Below are 20,305 nucleotides of genomic sequence, written 5' to 3'. Positions count from 1 at the left end.
AAAAATTTCCATTTATACCGACAACACATAAAAAATAATGAAAAATATCCGCCAACCTTCACACATAGCCTATTTTACGCAAACAAATTAGTGATTTCACGAGCACTCGACCCAAATATCAGCGTCACCAAACCACATACAATGTGTTGTAAATTCAACTTACAAATTAAACGACACGTTATTTTACCTTCGGCAATAAATCCAAAGCTTTATCAGTCAAGTTGCACACGCCATTTGCCAATTGAACATGAATATGCACTAAACAAAAGACACGAGCCTTTAAAACCCGCATATTATGGAAATCTGAAAACGTTTCGTAAAAATTAAACAATATTTAAACAGACAAAAAAAAGAAGAACTATTAATTTTTATGAGACTGGTGACATTTATTCTAACGGAAGCAACTACCCATGTTTTATTTATGACACTCTAACTTATACAATTTATACAACGATCTTTAGATTCACCTCACTTCATTTCATCTAGTCTATATTCCAATAACACTTTAGTACAAAATTAATTGCACATAATCACTTGTAATGTAATTAAACTAATGGCCACAAAAACAGCGGACAATACATGCATTGGCCTGAAGCCAACACTCCTTGTACGAAGCATACTTAGCTCTTCCCTTTGTATTTCGAAGAGCATTCAGGATACTTTTAGCGTCACATCCACCGACTTTGTCTTGAAATTTCAACACCGTGCTTTTTTAGTTGATCCAAGCTTCTTACGATACTTCTATTTTTGAAGATATCTTACTAATATTATAAATGCGAATGTTTGGATGGATGGATGTTTGTTTGAAAGTATCTCCGAAACGTCTCAACGGATCTTGATGAAATTTGAGATAGATTTAGAACATAAACTGGAAGACTACATAAGCTACTTACTACTTTTTTTTTTATTCCGCGGGGAGTCGTCGTACACATAAGAGGAAAGCATGGCTTCATTAGCAAGCGTTTAGCAAGAATTATTAGACACTAGACTATCGATATGATATTAGGATGAGGTAATGTTTCGATTAATAATTTTCAAGTTCCTACACTTTACATATACTTAAATATAACTTACACTAAATTTAAATACTAATTAGTATAGTATATTAATTTTCGACGCTTCCTTTGCTCCTTCACAAACCAAAATCACAATATTTAAGCTATTATTGACGAGGTTAATCCCACGACAATTAAAGTCCGGTCAAACCATTAATCGATACTACGTAAGTTAACTCACGATTAAAAGTAAAGTGCAAAACGATCTCTATTTGAGTCTCAAATAAACTAATAGATGACGCCACTTTGTCGCACTTTGGTTTGTTTAGTAAATTGTTTTGACTCAATGAAACCATTTTAGTGTAGAATTATTTCGCGAGGTTTCTGAGTACATACAAGCAACATATAACATTTCATTTCATTAATTAATAGAAAATGAAATGAAATAATTAATGAATGATGAAAGACCATTTAATATTAATAATTTGGCAACATTTTTTTCACTCTGCAGACATAACAATTGGAGGTGAGCTGAGTTTTTCGACTGGTTTCCCAAGACCTACTTATTCAGACTTGCAATACGTAGTTCTAGGCAATATCACGTCAAATTGTGTAATGACAGGCGCGGCTGTGCGGATGATTAACTCATAGTTTAAGTAGGAGTTAGCACAAAACTTTTAAAGGTTACTTGTTAACTTAATAGGACAAAAATACAATCTAACGGTCCCATAACTTTGATAGAGCGGACAAAATTAAAAATTATGTAATTTATCAATTAGTAAAGATCTATATGTCAAAATGGAATATACTTTGTCAATACATCCAAAAACTTTAGTATTCTTTTATCCAAACGAATTGTTGAATATTATTACTATATTTAAGGTCATCATCATCAGCTCACTATACGTCCCCACCGAGGTGCTAGGGCCTACCCTAACTTAGGGGTGACAAGGCCATATTCAACCACGCTGGCCCAGTGCGGGATGACTTCACACATATCATTGAAATTCTTTTCAGACATGTGCATGTTGCATCACAATGTTCAACGTAAGAAAGTCGGATAAATGTACATATGTAAATCGAAACTCGAAAAACACATTGGTACATGGCGGAATTCGAAACTAGGACCTGCAGATTGCAAGTTAAGTGCTTAACCCCTGAGCCACCGACGCTCTCGTATATCACACAGTAAAAAAATTGTGATGATTCACACTATTCATTTTAGACTGTAGTAGTAGTTTGGTTGCATATTACGACATTGTTGCATCATAAATCTGTTCGTGAGGAGGGAATAGTGACAGCTGCGACGTCTGTCATATGTGGAACAAATCGCAAAGCGCTTGCAGATGTCTCCACTAATAACATTTACGTGTTCCATCGACAAATAATAACAATAATCGAATACAACACATGTTAAACGTGCATTTAATATTTTAACAAGTTAGAAAGAATACATTAAGAATGGAGCATTGCGCTATTTAAAAAATAATCTTTCAAGAACACGTAATATACGAGTATGTACCCCAACGGTAGTGTAATCAAATAAACATTAGGCAACACGCTTCCGCGCTTCTAGCGTTGTACATACATACATATTCCATTTTATTGACATTAATTTAAATTTAAACCTCGGTTTATCTATGTACAGACACGCATACGCTCAAATGTAATAAATTCAAAAACTAACTGAATTAAAAATATTCTTCTTAAGAGACTCGTAGATCAAAAACACGAGTGGACTGACCTTTTAATTTAATCTTTAGCAAATGCGTCGTAGAGTTTAAACTTTGTGCTATTTCTCTTACTGTCACACTCAGTGTTATCTAATTGTTATTTATGAAACATCTCAGAGTACGTTTCTCATACTAAATACACATTAGAAGATCTCACTCTCCGTGGTTACTAAAAACTCAGAGTGTGACAGTTAAAGTTGTGGCATACCAGAGACGTGGTTGAAATGAAAACTACTGCATCACTTACCTCTCTAGCAAAAGCATCTGGCATCGTAAACGTAGAAGTGATCCAACAGAAGGTGTTAACGACATTAGCGGGGAGGCCGTTGACGATGCACTGTATGGGATGTCCAACGTACTGTGTGGCGGTGATAATGAGCGAGCAGGTGAGCAGAAGCACCGTCGTGAACACATTATGGAGGCGGAACACCGCGTTGTCAGTCTTTATATCTTGGTACTTGAAGTACACGCTCAATCCACCCAATAGTCTCAACATCTTGAGCTTATAGCATTACGCAATTATCGAGTTATGTGCGTATTCTTAACTACGTAAAATCAGTCTTTTCAAAAATTCATAGTATCGCTGTGTCGCGATGCGAGATTATTGTCGAGATTGCTTGTTGTATCTGAAACAATAAAGCATAATGAAATTAGATTTTAATTGACAAGTACCTAATCTAAAACGATTATAAAAAATGTCATAGAAATAATCGGAGACACGAAAAAAAATTGTAAGGAGTTAGTGCTAAATTAATAATGATTACAATTAACAACAACTATTAAAATTTTACATCTTACGAAATCTACGGATATCAGAATTGCTTGTTCTGCATAGTTATTTAAATATGTATCCACGTGCACAAACTACGAGGGTCAATAAAGAACAAATTACAAAAACAACGTAACTTCAAGTAATAGGGTACCTACTATGCAAATGTAATATTACAGCACACTTTGCATGTCGACTTACATGTTGCATTAGACACGGTGAACAAACAATACAACGCGCGATTACGTTTTAACACATCACTAGATTTAATAAATGCTGCTAGCAAAACACATACATTGAACATCAAATTTTAAACCTTAATTTAATGTTATTAAAGTATATAATCGTTGTTTCTGTGCAAGAATCCCGCAAGGTACAATATTAGGGCCACTACTTCTAGAAAAGGTTAACGTCCGACTATCGTGATTACTTTTACAATAAAAAGTTAATAGTGCATGGCTGATTTAGATTAAATAGGTTTTATAACATCTACATGCGACGAATGCAAGTTGGTTTTATTTCCTAGTTTATTGTTAGAAACTCATTCAAGCATTTTAAGTTTAAAATGTACCTCGTGAAATTGATGTTATAATTCAAGTGGATCCAATTCAATTCAGACCAATATATGTTTCTGGGACGTACTTTTGGTAAATGTATAAAACATAACAAAAATATTCTAAGTTCCACTTAATGCAGTTGTCCAAACAAAAGTCAAACAAGTTGATGCTCGTGCTTGGATGTTTTGGGGCTCTACAAATTACTGAACATACGTGAGATATTAAAACACCTAGATTAAAAACGAATGAAATGCATTATTTACTACTTAAAAATTAAAATTAGTTTGACATTTTTATGCAAGACGAAGGAATCAATGACATTCTATTGTTTAAGTTGAATACCTATTAAGGCTTTTAGATAAAAAAATTTGCTCAAATTAATTATTATATTAACAAATTTACACTTATATTCTTCACTATACGAGTATCGTACTCTATCGTTCACAGATGTCTTCTTCTATTGACAACCAAAGATATTGTGAATAATCTCATACCATGAGAATGATGAAATAAAAATCCTCATTATTACATAACAATTTACAGTATTAATAAAACTTATTATTATAAGAAAACGCAATAGAAAAAATGCGAAAAACTGAACACAAATAAGCCCTTTCCCAGATAAAATAAGTTCACAGAAATGTTTGGAATAGATACTCGATCAATGAGACAACAATCAAAGGAGACCAAAACATTGGACTTATAAAAGGCAAGTTCAGTAAAAGTGTAAGGAACAAAAGAAAGTTAAAAACATCGTCACGGTTTCTAAGCCAAATAATTTATTTCTTCAGATTACCGGATATACAAAGGTGTAGAAAACAGCTTTTTATCCTCTTATCATAATGTAAATTGATTGTATTTAGAATTTGACAAAACCGTGATCTATTATTTAGCATAGCTTTCTAAAAGTAGCGCTAAAAAACTAAATAAATAACAATAGCTAGTGAAATTGGTAGGAAAAACTTTTAGCGGCGAAGAGATTTTTTTACACTAAATGGTAGCTGAAAACTTTCACAATATCAGCAAGAAGAGGTAATTTTTCTTTTCTTATAATCTGTCTAAACGTAATCTTTAACTTGCTAAGTATGAATGCGAGATTTCACGAAGTTGCCAAATAACATCTAAATCAGTAGCTAAAACTACTAAATGCAAAGTTAATGCTAAATATCCTATTGAGAGCGTCGGTGGCTCAGGGGTTAAGCACTTGACTTGTAATCTGCAGGTCCTGGGTTCGAATCCCACCATGTACCAATGTGTTTTTCGATTCTCGATTTACATATGTACATTTATCCGACGTTCTTACGGTGAAGGAAAACATCGTGATGCAACCTTCATATATCTGAGAAGAAATTAAATGATATGTGTGAAGTCAACCAGCCCGCACTTGGCCAGCATGGTTGACTATTGCCTAGTCACCCCTAACTTGGGGTAGGCTCCGAGCCCCTCAGTGGAGACGTATAGTGAGCTGATGATGATCCTATTGATTGGCTTAAAAACTTTTTTTAAACTAATTGTGTCACATCTATAACACAGGACAACAAAATCAAACTTTTTTTTTGTTGCATGAAGTTTTTCTACTGTTGTTTACTAATTTGGGTGCGCTGATTTCAAATCTACTCTCAGATTTTTTGTAGCAGCTCTAGTTAGTGAGATACAGGTACCGTCTTGAATTTACATAAGTAGTCGGTAGTTTCTATCAGTAGTGGTGTAACTTAACTAGTTCTTTTATAAATTTCATTATGTCTTCCTCAAGAAGGACGTGTTTAATAATCCTGATTGTTTTTGTGTTATTTGTGGAGAATATGTGTTCCAAAAATTTCATTTAAATGTGTCGGGCTTTGTGAAAAAGGCATACTTTGACTACTTTTGGTTTCCATTGCCGTCAAACGCTAAACTTTGGATACCAAGTTTGGTATGCAAAAGTTGTGTTAAATCTTTGCGACTACGGGCAAACAAAAAAAGATCCACTTTTAAGTACAAAGCTCCTATGATTTGGCGTGAACCATCCAACCATCGTGATGACTGTTATTTCTGTTTAACGAATATCATAGGAATAAACCACAAAAATTGCTCTAAGTGGATATATCCAAACTTAAAATCTGCCATACGAACAGTCTTGAGTATTAGTGACACATCAACATCACAGTATGCATATAAAACTGGGGTTGATAAAACAGTTAGTAAAAGCTCTTAACAAAGATGGCGAATGTTTCAAATACATTGAAAAAGTGTTTCCAAAATTGAGTAGTGAGAAAATCAAAGGTGGTATTTTCGATGGCCCACAAATCAGGAAGTTGATAGATGATAAAAAAATTATCAACCATATGATAGCTGTCGAGAAATGTGCATGGGAAGAGTTTGCTTGTGTAGTGAGAATTTTTTTGGCCAATAGGAAGTATGACGGCTACATTCAGCACGTTAAACAGTTGCTGATACACTTCCAGCGGCTTGGATGCAACACGATTATCAAGCTTCACTACTTTCACAGCCATCTTGACTATTTTCCTGAAAATCTCGGTGACCTGAGCGAGGAACAAGGAGAGCGCTTTTACCAGCATATTCGGAGAGATATCAGGGGTACTAGAATGAACATATGATGGCTGATTATTGTTGGAGCATTCAAAATAGTACTCATAATACATCTCACTCTAGAAAATCCAAAAAAAGGAAATTTTGTTCTGAATAAATATATTTAATGAATTTTTTATACTTAAACTATGTGCATTTTCAATGAAAAACCCTGTCACTTCGTAACTCCAAAACTAGAGCTGCTTCATAAAAACGGCATATATTTTTGAAATCAGCGTGGAAAAACTATTCAGATTCATGTAAAAAATCTCATGCAACAGACATGCTGTAATCCAGTGTAATCAGCGTAATTTTTCAATAAGAACATTTGAATACAAAGAAATCTAATATTAAAATATTTACTGACAGCAATGTTGAAAAGTGTACCATCTGGTTTTGTTTCTTGAAACTTGGGGCAGACGTAGAACTAATGAAAGAGATAACAAATTGTTACATTCATTATTCTGTCAAGAAGAAGTTGTTAGGTGTTACTCATTGTCGTATTTCTAGACGAGTTTCAAATGTAACCATTATTTAGACGGACTTTATGTGAAGCTAAATCTGTGATTTCTTTACGTAAAATCATTTTGATTTTTACAGCGTCGGATGTGTAATCGATACTACGATTGGAAACTAATTAATTTAAAACTCATACGTCGAAATCATATCCTGAGTCCATTTAAATGTGCATAAATAACTCTATAGACAGCCGAAAGGAAATAGAACACGTATACTTTGAACTGAGATTTAAAAATTTCCATTAAATAAAAGAAATAACAAGACTGCTACAAGAATCTTGTGACATTTTTTCGTCATTGACAGAGGGACGCTAGTGAGCTATTAATTAAGTTTGACATGCCTACCGGGTCAGATAACTTTGTCTGTCTATATGACTTATCAATCTAGTGTGACATTTAAGATAACCTCAGCAATTCAGTCTTTGACGAACCACATATTTTTGAAAAAAAAAAACTAAAGTATTGAACTCTTTTGAACTGTTTTTCTGTACATTTGCGTAAACACCCACAATAGGGGTAAGGATTCCCTTTTTCAAGCTTGCAGGGTAACACAAAAAATCTTTTTTGTCCTACCCGCCGTTATTCAATAACGTACACAAAATAGGTTGAGCACCTTCTTTACAGCAATTGACACGTGAAGAAACAAACACACAGACAATTATCCACGCTAGTGAGCGCTGCCTGCGCTTTACGAGTGCTCGTAAAGCTACTAGGGAAGGGTGGGAGCTATTTCTGTTTGAAACTAAGAAACGAGGGTACCTTTGATATTCCTTGCGAGTTGGGTCACGTAATTACTTTATTTATGAACACGTTTTTACACTGCACCAATATAATTTGTAAAATGAATTGACACGATTTTTTTTCTGCATTCCTAAATTCAAACTTCGACCATAGACTAAAAAAAATAATAGACTGATGAGGCAGAAGTTTAATTCATAACATTTTTTAACAATAACAAATTGTTACTGAATTAAAACAATGCGTTACATTCATAGACTACGGTGAGTAGCTTGCAAACAACATGCTCGGATGTTGTGATATCCACACAAACATTTCACAATAATGACAAGACAAACTTCAGTTTGTTGTCGCTTTCCCTTTTAAATTTACTATTTTAATCATACTAATATTATAAATGCAAATGTTTAGATGGATGGATGGATGTTTGTTTGAAGGTATTTCCAAAACGGCTCAACGGTTCTTGACGAAATTTAGCATAGATGTAGAACATAGTCTGGAAGAACACATAGGCCACTTATTACGTTTTATTTAAATTCGCACGGACGGTGTCGCGGGCGACAGCTAGTATTTCAATATAGCAACACAATCAGTAAGCAACACCTTAAAAAACTATTTAGTAATCATTCTATTTCCTGGTGAAAAGTTTAATTAGATTTATAAGGTCATTGAATAGACTTATTTTTCAATTTAAGTACATATAAGGAAGTTATTTTTCACGTATTATAATCGAAAGGACCTAGGCCAGTAAATTTATACAGACTATGCAGAATATAGACCAGAGCTTACCTACCCAATAACATAAATTAAATGTTAGCTTGTTTACATACTAGTAAAAACTATATGATTTAGTAATTTAAACATAGTTGGTAGGGATTGAAAAAACATATTTCAATGTCGTTCCATTATTTTCCCGAGAGTATGTTATCTTCAATCCTATATTAATCATCTTTTCGTCAATTTTGGTACTTGTTTGAGCAATGCTCGGGTCCAATATTATGTAGCGAAGACTACATACATGGGTCAGTTTGACTTATTGCCCGTGTCCGCTCATTGGACGCCCGTGGCAATTGACCCGGGCGACAATTGATCAATTCGACCCGAATATCGGAATGAAGTATATCGAAACGGGTACTTTAGGATGCACTTTCTCTACGCCATGCTTTTGAGGTTATAAATTTTACAAAGAATTCTGTTCCAATGACTGCCTTGATATAATCATTTACTTGGACACTGAACATAAGAAATAAATTATGAAACTCAATTATATTAATGACGTCAATACATAATTATAATGTCTGACATAGGAAGTGAATCAAAAAGCAGTTTGGACTGCTTTTTGATTCACTTCCTATGCCTTGGGGCAACAATAAAATCCCACGTTACTAAGTTTAATTTGTTACCAACAAGCAGTAGTTTAGTGTCAACGTGCAAGTTTTTGCGCTATCAAAATCGATTTTTTTTAATTATAGAAAACTTTAATAATACCATACTCTATACATTAAAAGTTCATTTAAGTCATTTTTTTTATTATAAGGTTGCAAGCGAGCAAACTGCAACCTGATTTCGCGAAAAAACGAAGAGACATCTGTCCATCTGCAATTACAGATGCTTTGCTTACCTATATTCGACGGAGGAGGCGCACAGAAAGAGAATATTTTCCCTACCCATGAGTCCCTCCTCTATCAAATCCATTTCCGCTTCCCATCCTTTTCTTATAAGGAGGAATGAGGACTAAAATTAGGCCACCAACACACATACTCATCAGACGAAACACGATATAATGTTAATAAAAAAAAATAATTACACATCTTGATTAGCTGCTATAAAGTATAGCAAATTATATCTCAATTATTAAACGCGTAGGACTAAATAAAGTAACGTTATGTAGACGCTTGGACATCAGGTGAATGCCCTGTCTGTCGCGTTGTCATTCATAATGACCAAATGTCAACTTCCAAAATTACCGCTTTCCTGCGCCATGGACCATGTAACCTACTTAAACGTTACATGTGTGTTAGAATAGGACAGATGCATCATATTTACTGATATAATATTAAAAAAATAAATTCTTTAATTTTTCTAATAAATGTAAGATTTTATAATAAATTAGCTGTCGCCCGCGACTCCGTCCGTGCAGAATATAATAAAACGTTATAAGTAGGTTATGTGTTCTTCCAGACTATGTTTTATATCTGTGCCAAATTTCATCAAGATCCGTTGAGCCGTTCTGGAGATACATTCAAACATCCATCCATCTAAACATTCGCATTTATAATATTAGTAAGATAAAGCATGAAAGTGAGACTAATTTAAATACATTGTTTATTAAACATTCTCTTTGTCATTTGCAACAATAACTAACAAACAATATAAAAGACTTAACAGGGACATTAAATCAAAACTATTGTATGTATATTTGTAAATACATTCACTTGTGGAATGATCACAATTAAAGAGAAATGCTTCGAAAAATAATGCCCGTACTAACAAAACTATTTATTTCAGAAAAGACACAAAATACTATTGCATAATTTACTTAAACTAGAAATAGAAAAAAAAACAAAGGATTTAAATCTATATCTTATCTATCTATATATATAAAAGAAAGTTGTGTTAGTTACACCATTTATAACTCAAGAACGGCTGAATCGATTTCACTGAAAATTGGTGAGCAGGTAGCTTAGAACCAGGAATAGGATAATTTTTACCCCGTTTTCTTTTTTTTTTTTTATTCCGCGCGGACGGAGTCGCGGGTAAAAGCTAGTAGCATAAAAATTTTTCCGTCGTGATCTTGTATTGAAATTACGACAATAACAATTTATAGCCATTTGTTAATCGGAAACAAACAAATTGCTGAAAAAAACATCATCGCGTGATGACAGACATAAAAATCAAACTCTATCAATCGACAACTTTCTCACAGAATTAATAATAACTCATTAACATTTTAAAGTAAGACCAGATGCAAGACTGGGACCAAGAAATGTGGTCCTGTCGCGGTCAAGGCGAACTAGTGACAACGGTATAAGCACAACATATAGTAACCAGTCTTAGACCTTCAAGACTATTTTAAGGACATCTAGGTTTAACAAATGTTCTCTAAGGGTATGCTTTCAAGAAACACTTACTATCGACACTTTTGTATCAAGTGTTGCCGAAGTGGAAACGCACGTTTAGACATTTCATGTAGGGACAGTTTGAACGCGAGATTTGTCATGTAATTTTTCTCGGCACGATCTCCAGATCCACAGAACTGATCCTTTTCTGGAAGATATTTATTATTTAAGAATTACCTACGTTTGGAAACAAAGTGACTGTAACAAACAATATTTTTGCATGATGTCTTTCATTGGAAGAAGATGTTTTGTTTTTTAGCCGACTTCAAAAAGAAGGAGGTTATCAATTCGACTGTATTTTTTTTTTTTTTTTTTTATGTGTGTTACCGCGAAACTCCGCCCCTGGTGGTCCGATTTTGATGAAAAATATTTTAATCGAAAGGAAGTGCTTGCAGGTGGGTCCCATTTTTTTGTTTTTTTTTTTAAATAACTAGAAGACTAGTAGATTTTGAATATAGCTTCAAAATTTGTTGCGAACATTAGGGACATTTTTGCTTTCAGCGCTTACGTAGGCTAAACTATAGGACCTACATAAAAATGATGTATGGCGAATTGTAGCTCTTTAAATGTGCTAAATAAAAGTCCGCGATAGCATATATCTATCTTTTATAGTTTTCTCACAATAACCATTTTTTTCTTCAGAAACATCAAAATAAATTCATGCCCTATTTCCGACGCTATTATTCGAGTTCAGTATTAACCCTTATGTAAATAAACATGTTCATTATCAAGAGAATTTAATGTAGATTATATTTGCAATTGAAACTATATCATTCTGTCTAATAGTTTAGGAGATATCGTAAGAATAAAATTACGCGGAAACGAAAAATGCTACACGAAAAGCACAATTTTGCTTTCTGGGCTTGCGTAGGTCAAACTATATGACTTACATAAAAATGATGTATGGAGTAATTATAGATCCTTAAATTTGCTAAATAAATGTCTTCGGTGGCATATATCTATCATCTATGGATGTCTCACAAAAACCATGTTATTGTGAACAAACTTCGATTAAAATGCACACGAAAAACAGCGTCGTAAGCTTACGGCCCTATTATATTATATTCGATATGAATCCTTATCCAAATAAATATGTTTGATGGCTAGAGTATTAAATGCAGATTACATTAGCCTTTAAACTATGTAATTCTGATCAATAGTTTGGGAGATATTAAATAATTAAAAACTACGCGCATTCGAAAAATGCTAGTGCGACGCGCGGCTGGACATAATTAAAGGCACGCTACGATGTATTAGTTCGTTAATTTTGAATTTGTATACCGATTTTGATAATTATTTCATTGTTTAAAGGATAAGTGGTTATCTGCTGCATTCTAAATTAGTTTTTGAATTGAAGTACACAAATATCAAATAGGAAAGTCCTTTTCTTTATTTGTCTTATTTATGTCTTTATATGTATTAAGGAAATTTGTAATTGAACTTCAAATTCACTAAAAATTGTGAAATAAAACAAAAATTTTAAGAAAAAAAAATAGCCGACTTCAAAAAAAATACAATCTCAAACAAAATGCACTCAAAAGTAACCTAAAAAAACCAATTTCAAACAAAATGCACTCAAAAGTAACCTAAAAAAACCAATTTCAAACAAAATGCTCTCAAAAGTAACATAAAAAAAAAATTCAAACAAAATGCACTAAAAAGAAACAAAATAATGTCATGAAAACTCTCTAAACTCTAGTAGTTAGTAGTAGGGGCTCAGTTTTCCGCAACTCCACGACAAGCGCGTATTTTGCGTGTCTCTAAACTCTAAAGAAAGTTCTCTTGTTTCTTGTAACATGTCTATATTGTATAATTATTGTTATTTTGGAGTCGGTTTCGGCCTAAGTAGGGACATAAACGTAAGTATGTCTAATACATCTCAAATATAAAATGTCACCTATTTACTTCGGCCGACACCGACTGCGAAATAACAATAATTATACAATATAGACATGTTACAAGAAAGAAGAGAACTTTCTTTAGAGTTTAGAGACACGCAAAATACGCGCTTGTCGTGGAGTTGCGGAAAACTGAGCCCCTACTACTAACTACTAGAGTTTAGAGAGTTTTCATGACATTATTTTGTTTCTTTTTAGTGCATTTTGTTTGAATTTTTTTTTTTATGTTACTTTTGAGAGCATTTTCTTTTATGGCAATCAAAACGACGGAATTACAGAATGTCACAATATCGAGTTCACGGTACAACCAAGATAATGGCCTGATCTTATTGCCCTTGTATGATTTACTTTAACGTTACGACAAAATAACTAAATATGTCGTAATAGCTTCAATATCTATATATATTTTGTGCTTTTTAGTCATTAATCTTACCTATTAAAATGTTTGCATTTAGAGTAAATTTCGGAATAATTATCCAAAACCAATTAAAACCTTTATATAAGACCTACCTTACTAATATTTTAAATGGATGGATGGATGGATGATGAACGTGTCTCCAGAACGGCTAAACGGATCTCGCTGAAATTTTGTACAGGTGACTAATTAAGTTTTTTTTATTTCGCGCGAACGGAGACGCGGAGAACGGCTAGCGTTAAAATAAAATTATCTTACAATATCCACTTCGCTTATAGAAGGATAAATGTGAGGAAACGTCCTTTTCTGTCTACCAAAAAAGGTAAATGAAATAAGGTGAATTACAATACGATGAAATGTAATTTTTCCTGATTAAAGAGCTAAAAAAAAACTTGATTAGTAGTTTTCTTGTTCTTCCAGACTATATTCTACATCTATGCCAAATTATATCAAGATCTGTTGACTCGTTCCGGAGATACCTTCAAACAAACATTCATCCATCCATCTAAATATTCGTATTTATAATATTAGTACGATTACGCCTGATATTGCAAGATCAAATCGCCATCAAAAATTATGGTAAACAAATTATTAGTAGTGCAATATTTTTTATTCCTCAATTACTACAATTAACAGTAGTTAAAATTGTTGTCTTGCAATTTTGTCAAGTTCTGAATTAAAAAAAAACTTAGAATTAATAAGTACTTCCACAATATTTCTCGTAGCGTATTAACGTAAACAAATCTATGGCCGAAAAAAAAGGCGGGAAACTTAATCCCCTTAGGGATCAATTACAAAACTCGGTATAACAACCATTAAACAAGATCTATGATTCTAAATAAGTTATACTACTAAAATACGTTTATGAGTTTAATAATTTAATATTTTCGATGATATCAAATTCATTGTATGTTGGTACTACGATATGGCAACATTGATTTAAAAACGTCATTCACTGTCGACAACTTATAAAATAAAGATGTCTTTTCCCGCCAATTATGTCAAATACTCAACGGATGTTCTGTCTAGCGTAACATTCATGTAGGTCTCATGTTTTTGTGTAGTCATCAATGGCGGTTCACGTGTATATTATGTGTTACGAGCCAAGAATCATTGTGATGGAAGGGATAATTGACTCCCACGTCAATGACACAAGTAGACGACGAGAGTAGCATTCGTATTATGACTATACTTAAAAAAAATGCAATATATGTGAACGATTACACAGGAAATTACTACCTCGTTATATTATAAATAATTTTATTATAAAAGTGAATATTTATACAACACTGATGAGTTATCCAACTCTCTGGATACACTTTTAATAACGGTGTGTAAAGTTATCGGTTATCGAGATTACTACGGTATTTAGAATTTATATTTCGGGTCGGGTTACATAATTCAGATTCGAAGTTCACTCAATACATTCGTTTGTTCGAGTTTGTTACAAAACGAAACTACGTAAAATTAAACAGTTCGTTATAAGGTAGAAAATGGTTTAGTTATAAATCACAGCCGCCCTCCCCGGTCCGGCATTATCGGTGATTAAAGTGTGCTGCAGGATGGACCAAATTATACGGTCCGTTGTGGCGCATTTGGCCTTTCCACGGTCATTATACCGGCAGATACTGGCTGGCCACTAAGAATCTAACATGAAAAAACATATGTTCCTAATTCGAAATTTAAAATATTCTCGTATTTCAAATTAAGAATATCAGTACAAATAAATACTATTTGGTACTCAGTTACATAGAAACTACAAAAAAAAGCTTGGAATATTTTTACCTCAAGTACCTACATACTTAAATGTATGGTTTATCTCAATATTTAAAAAGTTTTATGTCTACAAACTTAGTGGAATAGTCTCATGAGAATACTAAATTTTATTCTAGTCTTGTAATAAAAGATAATAAAATACTCCATGTTCTGGTAAGACAAATAGATATTAAAATTAATGTTACTCCTCAGTAATAGTTCATTACATATATATATTGTATATCGTTTATTACATATATTAATTGATAATTTTAATTTAATGAGAAGGCCTACAGTTTGCTTGTTGATTCTCAGTTTGAATGTTTGCTCAGTATTAACATTAGATATTTTCTTATCTTTCAAATTTCTTGAGTATATGAATTGAACATCATCTTACTGTTAACAACACAGAATGTGTAAGAAAAATGGGTAAAATATTTATTTAACAAATTTACTTTAAATCAATAAAGAAATATTATATTAAATGCTGCAACTATTAGCTTTAACTTCCTACTTATTAATATGTTAAGAAGCACTAATTTCATTTAAAAAAAATCTTGCTTCAGAAAAGAAATGCTGGCTATAATTTGGAATGTCCCAGAAAGTATTATCTATGTCAAACTAGAAAGTAGAAACCAGACTTTTTAATGTCTTATTGTAAACCATTGTTTGCCAAAAAAATAAGGAATCTACAAAATATAAAGCAGTTAAAGTGCATAAAATATACTTTAAATTTAGTATGATTAGTACTTGTACTGGATCAAAACAAGTATAATAAAATAAACTATGTATGTAGGACATGTACATAATAATTCTAGTAATTTTTAAAAATGATAACATACGTAAATAATATAAAAATAACTGGCAAATTAACTTTGAAGTATTTAATGCTTTATAAGAAAAAAATATTAAATAAGGTGACAATATTTTTGCAATTAGTGCGCAAATATTAATATTTATTTGACGACATTAGTCAATGTGAAGTTAAATTACACAACACCCACCTTTTTGATAGCTAAATTTATTTCTAATAGTTCAGTGTAGTGTAGAAACGGAAATTAATCAATTGCATGTTTTCTACGCATTATGGTTGTTTTTTAAGTTATAAAAGAAAATTATAATTGTTGTAATTCGAATATTACTTACCACTCTGCAGTTTACACAACTTTTGGATTTTCTTCACTTGTTATGTTTTGTTTTGACACTATCATACTACCTTGTTAGTAATTTTTAAGTCTTTAATACAAAAACTGTATTTTTAAGTTCATAACATTTTTCACTTAAAAACGTACACATTTGTTTTCGTAACATTCATAAAAATAATAAAAATCCATTAATTCCAGAATCTCCTCTGCGACACACGGCTGATCCGTGCGGCTGTCTAAAATTTTATTTTGTTTCACTCAGCCAACCCTACGTCGGTGCGTTTGGCGGCCGTATTTAAGAGCAAGACAACTATATGCGTTCAGTGCGAGGGTAAAAGAAACAAGTGATACATGTCAACTTGGACGCCTAATAAACAGCGCATCGCCGCCATTTTTTATTTAAATGTTGCCAGCCTGTGCTTGACATTCAACGTTCCATTTTACCAAAAGTAAATTATTGTTTTGAATTTCGTAAAATTCGACAAAATCACGTTAAAAGTAGTTAGCCGAAATAATCAAAATGGATTAAATGACAGCGGGGGTATTTTTTAAAGTTACAGAATTTAGTAGATTGTATGTGACATCTTAATTTTTGGAATTTCCGATTAATCTAGGAATCTAGACTGCGGACTGCTAGTTATAAGTAATAGACATGTGTAACTCAACTAAATTGAAAATCTGCAGATTATCACACGGTTCACATGTGTGACACAGATCAGTGAACCGGCTAGCAGATTAGTTCAATTTGTACCTGCACATAGAATTACACGTGTGATTTAAACACGTATACTAATAATATTTTACTAATGTCGGACACGTTATAAAACAAGTAATTAAAAGAAACTATACGAAATAGATTTTGTTTAATTTAATAAAGCAATACGAGTACGACCATGAGATGTTATTTCTTGAGTATGATTATAATGTTGAATCTTTATAATGAGGCGAACACTGATAATGTAGAGACAGAAAAAAGTTAACAATGATGCAATATGACCTCATTTTCATTAACTTGATTTCTAATATTAAACGTGATACTTAATTTTTTTTTTATATAAACAAGGAAACGATATTTTTGCTTATTTGAATAAAGCAGAAGTTTTGCTTATGCTGCGATTTCTAGGAAAAGATTGTTGCTTAAGCAATATAGGAAGTTATTTGTGTTATAAACCCATTGCATTAACAAGAGCTGTGTTGCATCAGTTGGTATTGGATTGCATTATCCTTTTATTTAATTTTCTTGCTATTTGTTTTATTGACTTTTTTATAAACTTGCCAGGTTAATAAATGGTCATTTACTTTTTAAAAGTCCTATTAAATATACACTAAATAAAATTTTTCAGCCACGTTATTTTTGTCACATAAAGAATAAAGCAATTATATTTTCTTTTTAGATTGCAGCTAGTTTCATTATAAATTGTCAATATTTACAATCTGATGGTCAGCATCAGCAGCAGCATTCATATGCTTCATGAAATCATGAATAAGCTAAATAAATAAATGTAAAAAAAAGGTCAACACTTACTTAGTTTAAAGTTTTAAAGTTGCGCGCCTTTTATAAAACGGCGATAGTTTTTGTATTAGTAAACGCACGAAGCGCCATGCTTTATAGCAGGGATGGCGAACCTTTAGCACACGACAATTGTATCGCGTTTTGGGGACGTCACAGATCATAAAATTTAGTATGCACTAAGAAGTGTGAAATAGGTATTAAATGAGGAGCAAATGTGTGTGATTCCTACGCTAATTCGTAATTATTTGAAGACCTGTATGACCTCATTAAAGATCTTACTAATATTATAAATGCCAATATTTTGAAGGTATCTCCAGAACAGCTCAACGAATCTTATTGAAATTTGGCACAAATGTAGATAGAACATAGTCTGGAAGAACGCATAGGCTACTTATTATTTTTTTTTTTAATTCCACGTAGAGATAGTGGCGTGCGACGGCTAGTTAATTTATATAAATGGCACTTTAATACGTAAAGGTTCGTCATCCCTGGTCTATAGAACAAACAGTAAAACGCTATGATAATGGAATACAAAACTATTCGAATGCTTTGCTGGCATAAGAACCTTTTCACTTGCTTATTCTTTCTCAAGCCGTCATTCAAATGTAATCCTTAGGTAAGACTTGATAAGGTTTTAATTGGTATGATAAGAATTTTAAAATCAGTAAAAGAAATATGGACCATGTTGCAACTCATGGAGATTTACAATGATGTCTAGGACACTGATTTTCAAAGTGTTATAAATTGAAGTACCTATCTATTGTCACTAAATGAGCAACGGGCCGCGTCCGCGAGATAATATCAGTCCCACTCACCCAGATATATAAGATCTATCCCCTTACCCAGAATATAACAGTTACTGACCTAACCCAGAAAATAAATTAGTTGACAGTATATTTTTGTACAGCTGTATTGCAATGGAAACCAGAAGTAAGAAAAATCGCAACATGAATCGTACATCAATGTTCGGCCTAAATGACCGTAGTCTCCAGCCTTGAGGTGTGATTTTAACATGAGTGGCATGATGTACAGTTTGAGAAGCGCTAGGGTCATGGACGCAGTTTGACAGGCTCGTGTGTGGGTGCTGGGAGGGCGCGGCTCCAAACCAGTCGGTGTCTGCTGCCCTCTGCCCGCTACCCGCTGCCCGCTACCTGTGCGACCGAAATTCCAGGTATTCCGCGAATGCTGCGGGACGCTCCACATTTATTGAAAACTAGCTATCGCCTGCGACTTCGTCAGCGCAGAACAAACAAAAATAAGCTTCTTTTCTACCTACCATTAAAGTTCCGTCAAATACGTTCACGTTTACGTCAAAGCCGTTCCGGAGATTCAGCCGCCTGCCACAAAAGAGTCAGACAACAATTTTTAAAACTATATTTTCGTCATAAGTAACACAAATACATAATGTTCGTGAAATATGATTTATTTTTCGATATTACGTACAGACACTACAATTTTCACTACAATAATTATTACATTGAACCGAATGGTGCGCTTTTGTTTTGTGGTGCCTGTTAATTGACCTACGTGTGTTCCATTATTAGTTAACTTTGAATCGAATAACATGTTATGTTAAAAAAACTAGACAACTTTGGATATAGAAGAATCGATAAGTTTTTCAAAATCGTTTAAAACATAAATCTATCTCTATATACTCGTCTAGATTACGAACGTTAATAAAAGAAATTTAATACATTAATATAAAAACACAATAAAAAAATTATAAAACATTAAAATTATTTATTTAATTATTTGAACTTCCGTGTACGTGCGTCCCGAAGCATCATTAACAGGTCATCACTCCGACACCGCACCGCTGCGCTTCTTACGGGAAGAAAGCTATATAACATAAATCGAAGCTTCTAGCTCTAAACCAAGGCTCTTACTTAATCGCAGGTTAAATACAACTCCCTCACCTTATCATGTTTAAATGTTAAATGTTAACTTAAAGTAGGATAACATTTTGTATGTATATCCTTTGAAAAAAATTGGAGTGTCTTTTTAGAGATAACTATTAGAGTGAACAAACCAATACTAATTTTGCGTTATGATATCTACCATCGAAGAATCTGTCTGTCCGTTTGAATGCTTCACACTCAAACTATCATGTATCATTTGAAAGAGAGAATGCTACAATTTCGTTCCGATAATAAGAAAAAAAGCGTAATATGCCTTCAATATGTAATAAATTAACTTATTTCCATTTAGCTATGATATGAATTTGTAAGATTATAAACCAATTATAAACAACAGTTATATTAAGATAATTAAATATTAAAATGTAGACATAACTGGTTTTTTGCCAATTTTTTGGCATATATTAATTGAAATTCAAAGAAAGACACTTCATGAATGCATACTATTTTTCTTTTTTAATCAGATGAAAAAATAATTTAGATTCATACGATTGATGACGTTATTTATCAAATAAAAAAAGATGAGATTTATGCCTAAATTTGTTTTTTTTAAGAAATAGCAATGAGCTGCTAATTCTGCCAGTGCGTTAAAGTATATTAACTCTTTACGACTAGTCATTAAAATATTTTAAAGAGAATATAAAAGCAAATAAGACGCCATTAACA

General features: G+C 32.7%; 1 protein-coding gene across 1 annotated transcript in view; it reads right to left on the bottom strand.

Moving 5' to 3' along the window:
• The window catches only part of LOC106711626 (innexin inx1), a 33,213-nt gene extending 16,765 nt beyond the window's left edge, over positions 1-16,448 (bottom strand). The window contains exons 1-2 of the mRNA XM_014503987.2: positions 16,212-16,448; positions 2,976-3,354 (exon numbers count right to left, since the gene is read on the bottom strand). Coding sequence (XP_014359473.1) covers positions 2,976-3,224 — 249 coding nt within the window. The 5' untranslated portion in view covers positions 3,225-3,354; positions 16,212-16,448. The remainder of the gene's footprint in view (positions 1-2,975; positions 3,355-16,211) is intronic.
• Between the last annotated feature and the right edge of the window lie 3,857 nt (positions 16,449-20,305).

This window comes from Papilio machaon, chromosome 3, assembly GCF_912999745.1.
Source record: "Papilio machaon chromosome 3, ilPapMach1.1, whole genome shotgun sequence".
Taxonomy (NCBI): Eukaryota; Metazoa; Arthropoda; class Insecta; order Lepidoptera; family Papilionidae; genus Papilio; species Papilio machaon.
This window is presented reverse-complemented; position numbering and strand designations above follow the sequence as displayed.